The 9,416-nt window shown below is 35.0% G+C and overlaps 1 protein-coding gene across 2 annotated transcripts; it reads left to right on the forward strand.

Moving 5' to 3' along the window:
• Positions 1 to 1,070: 1,070 nt before the first annotated feature.
• Positions 1,071 to 4,274, forward strand: LOC137819343 (uncharacterized). 2 transcript variants are annotated; one of them, XM_068623153.1, is made up of 7 exons: positions 1,071 to 1,203; positions 1,527 to 1,894; positions 2,355 to 2,512; positions 2,595 to 2,675; positions 2,969 to 3,044; positions 3,144 to 3,224; positions 3,972 to 4,274. In XM_068623153.1, the coding sequence occupies exons 2-7, from the start codon at positions 1,546 to 1,548 to the stop codon at positions 4,121 to 4,123; spliced, it is 897 nt and encodes a 298-aa protein (XP_068479254.1). In that variant the 5' UTR covers positions 1,071 to 1,203; positions 1,527 to 1,545; the 3' UTR covers positions 4,124 to 4,274. The 2 variants fall into 2 exon arrangements, with proteins under 2 accessions (XP_068479254.1, XP_068479255.1); XM_068623154.1 differs by having other exon boundaries at positions 1,115 to 1,203; positions 1,532 to 1,894.
• The last annotated feature ends 5,142 nt before the right edge of the window (positions 4,275 to 9,416 follow it).

A 9,416-nucleotide genomic window follows, 5' to 3' on the forward strand; every position in this document is an offset into this window, starting at 1 on the left:
GCGCTACATAGAGAATGAGTGAACATGTAACTTTTGAATTAGTTCATACTAAGTTTTTATTTCTAAATTATTCAATTTAGAAAGAAGTATCCAATGAATGTTAGAAAAATATTTTGGTTGTGTATGCGCCAAGTTAGTCCACTGCAATTATGGATTAGGAAGGACAACAAGTCTATTGCAAGTTTGATTATACAATTTCTTATTTTAAAAAAATCATAATCATCTCTTCTTTATCCTCATCAATGAAAAAAGTGACTGAAAAAATCCTAAATAAGACTGGCTTAATATAAAAAAAAGTATGATAATAGTTATTTAAATATAGTATTCATAAATTATTAAAAAATTTCAGAATCGTAAACAGTACTCCTATACATAAGACTTATTTAAGGCAAATTGCTCCTTTTATCCAATTATTTTGAACATGCACTCAATTTTTAAAATTCCAGAATTAAAAAATATAATTTAAAAATAAAAATCTATAATAGATTTTTGAGTGTTTCAAAAATTAAATTAAATTAAAAAATCAAAATCTCATTATAAAGAGACAAATTTAAAATACAAATAATATATTCCAAAAAAAAAATCCAAAAATATTATAGTAATAGAATTCTAGAAAAAAAAAAATTCATTATTCAGAACAATTTTCTAAAAAGTCTAATCTGAAAAAGTAATTCAGAAATCTAAATAAAAAATGTATTCCAAAAAATCAAAATCCAAAATACATTTGACTTAGACTCCATTTCTATTTAAAAATTAAAAAAAAAACATTTTAATCATTTCAGATTCAGATGATAGGGTGCAAGTTGAGACTGCGGAAACAATTGGCCTTATTTAAATCTATTTACTTTTTCTCATTCCCATAACAGAATTTTCTTTTTTCTTTCGTCAATACATAATTTATAGATAAAAAAATAAAATGAACAAAAAAAATCCTAATTTAAAGTTATCCCAATTTGGTTTATTTGATCATCTAGAAAATAGCGCTTAAAAATAAATATATTACGAAAAATTGCATCACCGTAGAGAAAGAGAGAGAGGGAGCCAGAAGGTTCTAGTTTGAAAATCCACGTGCCCTTCTCTGAGTGTGGCGTCTATACCATATAAATTGGACCCTTTATTACAAAGTTTGATGTCATAGGATGTTTTGTTCTTCCTCCTTCTTCTTCTTCTCACCCTCTATTCAATTCTCATCATATTCCTCAGGTAACCACATCTCATTATGTTTTATTCTTTTTGTGCATTCAATGTTTTCACTGCAATAACTTGAAGTTTTGATATCCCTTTTGTTTATTCTTTATGAACCCACATTTCTTCTTCTCTATAGGTGACAACGATTTCATCATCTTAAATTATGAGACTTGCAAATTTATTTTGATTGCTTTTTAAATTCATGTTTTTTCAATCTTGTTGAGGAGATATGAACACTGTATGGTACTATAGGTGTAATGTTATTGTCCAAGTTATTGGATGAACTTTTTGATTGCTCATTGTATGTGATTTTTGTTTTGGATTTTTCTTTTGTGAAGATTAGATTAGATACAGAAGATGCAGAAGGGTAGAGAAGTTCGAGATGATATTTTTGAACCAGGAGGGTTTGGAGATTTTGGTGGCTTTGGATTTCAGGGAAAAATGATGCCAAGTCTTTTTGGAGGTAGGGATCCATTTGATGATCCCTTCTTCAGTGACCCGTTTGATAGCTTGTTTGGTTCAAATTCTGCATCAAGAGCAATGCAGAAGCCAAACAGAGAAAAAGGAATAGTTATAGAAGAGTTAGACTCTGATGATGATGAGGTAGCTGATAATTGCCCTCAACAAGGAGACAAAGATTTTGATAAGAAGAAATCTAGATCAACCCTGGAACCATCGGTTGAGCATCCAGAGGATGATGTTAGTGGTATGTTCTCTTTGTATTCTTGTCATATTTTATTTTATTAATGTTAGGTGTTTTAAGGTTCAAATATTGTGAAAGTTGGTGCTATATTTTATATGACATCGTGAAAAATAGTCCACATTTTGATCAATATGACCACAAATATGACTGTGTTGTTTGTCACAAAACCTTGATTTTGCACTGAAATTGTGGTTGTGAACAGCTTTTTAAAGCTTTGGATATTTTCATTAACTCAGCTTGTTGTTTCATACCTGGTCCTATCACAAGGTAAAGGAGGAGGGTTATGTTTTCAATGTCTCAAGTAAAAATTCATCAATGTATTTAAAATTTGATTTTTGACTGAATCAAGTATGGTTAGTAATTCATATAGTTCTTATCAGCAGGATAAGACTGTTGTTGTTTTTGACAAACATTTTTTTATTTGCTTTTCTCATATATTACCGTTTTGCTTGATTCCTTGCAGAGAGGAAGAACAGTGATGTAACATACAAGAATGACCATTACATGGCTGAACCTTCGAAGGCTCAAAAATTTTCTTTTCAGACTAGCAGAGTAACATATGGTGGAATAAATGGTGCATATTATACCTCTACTAGAACCAGAAGGATGGGGGCTAATGGGGTATGGGATTTTCTGTTCACTTGTTAGGACTATTATTACCATTGGTAGTTTTATTTACTTTGATGCTATCTTTGTGAATCAGGTGGTAATGGAGGAGAACAAAGAAGCGGATTCAACAACAGGCCAAGCAACACATAGGGTTAGCAGAGGAATCCATGACAAGGTGTGTGCATATATGTGATTGATGTAAGAATGCTCCTCTTGTGTAAATTGCAACTAATGTCAATGTTAAGGTAGACAAATAGGTAGTAAAACATATTATGTGTGAAGTGAACTTGAAGGAGACTCATAATTGTTATATTGCCTTTTCTTCTATCAAGAGGAAAACAAAATCTCCCTTCAGAAAAGAGAATGTTATTATAGTTTGGTCTTTGTTCACTTCTTTAACTTCCGTTTTAATATGGAAGGAAATGTAGAATTTATTGTTAAGCTTGTTTATCCTCTATGTACATGTAGGGTCATTCAGTTTTAAGGAAGCTTGACTCAGATGGTAAGGTTGATACAACCCAGACAATGCACAATCTTAATGAAGGTTTGTTCATGGTTTTTATGTGATTATTAGTTTGCAATATCGAAAGTTGTAGATTGTTTTTCTTCCTTTCAATATTGATGTATCTCTTTGATTCCTCAGATGAGCTTGTAGGATTTGAAGAAGCATGGAAAGGAAATAACATGGCACAATTGCCTGGATTTGATGTACATAGGAGAGGGGGTAAGATTTCATTTGTTTCCTAAATATTCTGCTTGATCTATGCTCTATCTAGTTTATTTTGGTGAGTTAATGTTTTGGTGAAGTAAAATTTTCCATTTTTTTTACTTGTTTTGGTACGGTTTTATGTGATCTCTCCCACAACTATGAAAATATTTGGTCTCCTACTTTGTGGGATCTTTAAGGTAATAATAACTTGAAGCCTGACCTCCTCAAGTAACGAGGATGTTTCCTATATTTGAACTCATGATTTCTAGATAACATGGCAACAAACCAACAACCTTAGTATTCCACATATACCCCTTTTGAGCCAAAATATTTATGGATTGTTCTTGTGACTGCTGTTTTCATAGTTTGCAGACGTATATTGCACTAGTTGTTTGCCACAAAAATATTCTTAAATTTTTCAACAATTTGGGCAATCAAGAGCATCAAGACATTACAATGTTAATGATATATCATGTTTTATAACCAGACTACATATTTGAGGACGAAGTTCATGTTAAAGCATGCTAATCTGAACAAGTTGTGTGCTTTATGTTTTGATCAATTCCACATTTAACTATGCTACTATTCTTTTGCATGACTATAAATGGGGTGTGCTTATGTGACTTATACTTATTGATTACAGATAATATTAATCTTTTTTCTACATGTATAGAATCATTGTTTCATCACAAGACAACTGATTTCCAACATGATTTATGTAAATAGAAAGTGTCTGAATATTAGAGCATGATGATGTTGTAGATTCTAGCAATGGCAATCAGAACAGAAACCAGGCTTGGCCACAAGCTTATTTGGAGCCATCAAGAAGAGAGAGAGAGTTTCCATCAAACTATGAGGCAGGAAACAATTCAGGGGGAAGAACAAAGAAAATTGTTAGAATCAATATTGAGTGAATGGTAGGATTTGGTAGTGGATTTTGCTTCCCATTCTGTTTGTAACACAGAATTGAGGTGTGCTTTAGTCTTGATTAAGAGCATTGTAACTTTGTTACTTTGTTTGGTATTCAACCTTCTCGTGTAATAATAAATTGTAACCATTTGTCAATATTGAGATTACATGTTAAACATATTAAAATAATACATTAAGCATGCATTTTTTTTGTATCACCATATAAACAATGTAAAATAATGGTTAATTTAAGACCCGCATGAGTACGTGGGTTATTACTCATCTTCTCATCTTTTTCGTTATCTTGGCATAATTGAGAGATGATTGAGAGGTTACTTATTGATAGAAGAGGGCCAAGCACATCTAACCATGGAAGCCAAAGCCTAACACTAGACCATGAAGAGCGTCTAGACCATGATGAGCGTCTAGCTAGAAGGATGGAGCGTCTAGGACGTGAAGAGGAAAGGTTGCCCATGGAGCGTCTAGGAGGAGACCTAGACCGTCTAGGACCTATCACAAGGTCAATGGCTAAGCATATTCAAGCCCAATTGAATGAAGTCACGGATGGAAGAGAGAAAGCTTTGTACATGTTGCATAAAGACCCATTAGGGGTGCTTAGTAATTAGAGTAGTGTAGAAAGCATATTTGAGTGAAACATTCTAGAAACTCTCAAGGTGTGGCCGGTCATGAGCACATGGCACATGGCTTTGTGAATTGCATTTAATTTGGTTTTCATTTCATTAGACATTAGCTTAAAACTTACGGCCAATTAGTTTATAAATAGGGAGGCCTACACCTTGTATTTGCAAGTTTATTGTGAGTAAAGTTATGCTGCCATTTTGTGCCAAGCTTTGCTTCTCCCTAGAATTCTAGGCTCTAAACTTCATCTCCTTCACCTCTCCTTGGGTTGGCCGAACCTCCCTAGCTTCATACACATCATGCACCTTCAAGATCAACACCACTCTTAGGAGGATCTTGCTCACACACCTTCATAGCTTCCGCACCACTTTTTCTTACATGATTCAAGAAGACCTTCATGAAATGCCATCATTTGGTATCAGAGCTATGGTTCTTCAAGATGAGTTGCTTTAGGTCTTTCATTTTTAGTTCTTCTTTACTTTCATGTTGTTCATCTTATTTTCCATAATTGTCTTGCTGTTTTTTACATTTTAATTGTTTTGGTGTGCTTTGTGGAAGATCCAACCGAAGCACTTTTGTTCAATTGATCTTGAACAAGTTCTTGTGCAAATTGTGATAGGATTCCATACACCTTTGAGTTGCTATTTTGTTTTAGGCTTTTGAGTCTTTATTGCTTTCTTATTTGGTTCATATTATGAGTCTTTAATTTTTGAATCTTATATGTTTTGTCAAGTCATGTTCATCCACAATGTCAACAATTCTTAGTAGTCCTTTATTTGGCTTGATTGTTTCTTGATTTTGGGTATCTTTAATTGCTTTGAATATGCTATTCTTTGATCTTTTGGTGCCTTTTTAATTTTAGTTTGAGTTCATATTGTGTTTAGATCCTACACAATTCTATTTCACAAATTTCCATTGTGTCTAAACTTTGGTATCTTGCTGTTTTTGTTTCCAGTTTCCAGAATCCTCTGTTTCAGATTTTCTGTGCTGACTGTTTTGATCCAGAAAAATATTTTCACTCATAGGAAAATTTTGATTCTCTGGAATTTGCAAGTTTTAAGTGTTATAGAAAGGACAAAAAAAGAATTAGTCCAAAAGAATCAACAAAAAAAAATGATAAATCTTTTAAAATCTGTGTGCAAATCTGAGACGCTACAGCTGGCGTAACTGAACACCAAAATTGCAAAATTTATTAAAAAAAATTGGTACATGCGTTTTGAGTGATTCCAAAGTCAGAATTTAGCTAAGATCTTGAATATCTTGCATATCAAATTTCAGAATCATATCTTAAAAACACAACTCAACATAAATTGGGGAAAACACGTTTCTGGCCCACAACATTTTCCAGTGGTGCTGTTTTTTTTATTTGGTCATCTAATTCTAGTGCCATTCTTAGGATTCTTTTGTGTGCCTACCTTTATTTTGGTACCTTTTATTTGCTTGCTTAATATTTCTTGGACCTCTTTCTAGTTGTCATAATCTAACTCCTATTGGTGGTACTGTTTTTTTTCAATTAAATTGTTTCTTGCTTTTGTTCTTTGACCTCTAATTTGGTGCTGGAATTTATTTCTCCTTTGGTGCTTAATTGAATGGAAACTTGACTTGGGTAAGGTCTAGTATTTTGATAGGTGCTGGAATTAGAGAATTAAAACCTTGATTCTAAGGGGAAACAAAGCCAAGGCCGAAACAAGCATTCTTGAAAAACACTACAAACACTTGGAGGATCAACAAGCAAAGACAACAAGGAAGTGGAAACTTGACTTGGGTAAGGTCTAGTATTTTGATAGGTGCTGGAATTGGAGAATTAAAACCTTGATTCTAAGGGGAAACAAAGCCAAGGCCGAAACAAGCATTCTTGAAAAACACTACAAACACTTGAAGGATCAACAAGCAAAGACAACAAGGAAGTGCACTTAGCAAAAAGAGGATCAACAGAGGGAGTTTTTCTTAACTTCCTTACAACTTAATTTGTGTTAATTACCTTTTAATTACGTTTTAGACGGTGAGTGTGTCTTCAAGGGCTCAAAGTGTCCAAGAAGCCTCACCTAGGGCCGACTAGTATAGAATTCTTAATTAGCAATTGTTAATTGTTTGTAATTGTCTCTCTTTTTGCTTAGTAGTGATGCTTTGCATGCTTATTTTTTGTGTAAACCGACTAGCTTTGTTAAATTAGTAGCATACATTTGTTTTCTTTTTGCATTTGTTTTCTCAACTTACTTGTGTTCTAAGTGCTTTACTAAGAGAAAGTTTTGTGTAAAGGCATTGAGGGGATAGTTTTTGGCAAGGAAAAGGCTTGGTACTTAAGTAGTCCTTTGTGACTCACCTCCCTTACCTGGAAAACTACCTTCTTTAACTTTCCTAAACTTTCTCAAGGTCAAACACCTATATACACAAAGTTTTAGCCATGTCTTCTTCTTCTCACTCTCCAAAGTCTATTGAAAGTGAAGTTAAATATTTGAAAACTCTTTTGAAAGAAGTATCACAAGCGGTACAATTGATTTCTTTTAGACAATTGGAGAATGAGAACAAAATCAATGAAATGGCTAAAGCTCAAGAAGAGAAATCACAGCACAAAAATAAAAAAAAACTCATACTCATGCATCTAGGAGTAATGAGTCTCTAGGGAAGGGAAGCCTTAGAATTAATGACTACTACCAACCACCCCCTAGAAGGAATAGGCAAAGGGAGCAAGAGGTGCCAAGGGAAACTAGAGTAGACCTACCTCATTTTCATGGCAAGGAAAATGTAGAAATCTATCTAGATTGGGAGATGAAGGTAGAACAACTCTTTGCTTGCTATAGGGTAAGTGAGGAACGTAAAGTACCCTTAGCCGCCCTTAGCTTCCAAGGGAACGCCATGTATTGGTGGACCTCTCTCGAAAGAGAAAGACGTCTTCACAGGGAACCTCCCATTACATATTGGAATGATCTTAGGGGAGCCTAAGACGCCAACACATACCTTCCTACTACCATAGGGAGTTGATGGACAAGCTCCAAAGACTCCAACAAAAAAACATGAGTGTGGAAGAGTATAGACAAAAAATGGAGCTCTACATGAGAGCCTCCATTAGAGAAGAGGAGGATACCACAATAGCTAGGTTCCTTAGTGGCCTATCACTTGAGATAAGAGATAGAGTGGAGCTCTTACCTTACCAAGACTTGAATGATTTGGTTCAACTTTGCATTAAAGTTGAGCAACAAATTTTACGCAAAACATCAAGTCAAAAGGTGAGCCCTTACTCTAACTTTTATCCCAAGAAAGAGTTTAGAAGGGAGGGTAGTACATCAAAAGAAAAACCAAAAGAACCTACCAAACCTTTTACCAAACCTCCACCCAACCCATCCGAGCTCGAGATGTCAAGTGTTTCAAGTGCTACCCAACCCATCCGAGCTCGAGATGTCAAGTGTTTCAAGTGCTATGGTAGAGGGCATGTGCAAGCACAATGTCCAAACCAAAGGACTTTGTTTCTTAAGGGTGTAGACGAGTACACTAGTGGCGAGGATGAGCCTAGTGAGAGAGAAGAGGGGGGAGAGGATGAGAGGGTAGCTCCACTAGAGGGAGAATTGCTTATGATTAGGAGAACCCTCAACAATCACCCTAGCACATCCATTGAATAGCACATCCATTGAAACACAAAGAGAGAACATATATTTCATACGTTTTCGCGGTCGAATACATTTTGAATTTGATAAATGCATTGCTTGTGAAGTATGTGTTCGTGTCTGTCCTATAGATCTACCCATTGTTGATTGGAACACAAGATGCAATGTCTTAGAAAACATATGCTCTCTCATTGTGGATAGTGGATCTAGTTGCAATTGTTGTAGTGTTAGGATGGTGGAGAAGCTTAAGCTACAAGTAGTTCCTCACCCAAAACCTTATAAACTTCAATGGTTTAATGAACTACATGTAGACAAGCAAGTGGAAATCAAGTTTTCCATAGGGAATTACAAAGATAAGGTTTTATGTGATGTAGTACCTATGGAAGCTTGTCATATTTTATTAGGGAGACCATGGCAATTTGATAAGAAAACCTTGCATGATGGTCTCACTAACGAAATTTCCTTCACCCACAAGTATAAAAAGTTTGTACTTAGTCTTTTACCAATTCTCAAGTGGTAAAAGACCAAATACAAATGAAGCAAAAGAGGGATGAGGAAAACAAAAAAAAAAGAGCGCTAGAAAAAGAGAAAATCCTTAGGGATAGGAAGGCGTGGGAGAAGAGTGTTCCTTCCTACAAGGTTGGTCAACAAGAAAAGCCTCTTGAAAACGTTTTGAAAACTTGCTTCTTGTTGAACAACCAAGCCTTATCTTATGTAAAGGAGCACTTACATGCACTGCCACAAGTAGTGAATTTATGAATTTACCTCCTCAAATAGAAAATCTTTTAAGTGATTTTGAAGATCTATTCTCCCATGAGGGGCCCATTGGGCTTCCTCCTCTTAGGGGGATAGAACATCAAATTGACTTCATTCCGGGGGCAAGCCTACCAAATAGGTCGGCTTATAGAACCAACCCCGAGGAAACAAAGGAGATAGAGTCACAAGTTCAAGACTTGTTGGAGAAGGGTTGGGTTCAAAAGAGTCTAAGCCCTTGTGCTGTACCTGTCTTGTTGGTGCCCAAAAAGGATGGAAAATGGCGCATGAGTTGTGATTGTCG

This window comes from Phaseolus vulgaris, chromosome 10 (assembly GCF_000499845.2).
Source record: "Phaseolus vulgaris cultivar G19833 chromosome 10, P. vulgaris v2.0, whole genome shotgun sequence".
Taxonomy (NCBI): domain Eukaryota; kingdom Viridiplantae; phylum Streptophyta; class Magnoliopsida; order Fabales; family Fabaceae; genus Phaseolus; species Phaseolus vulgaris.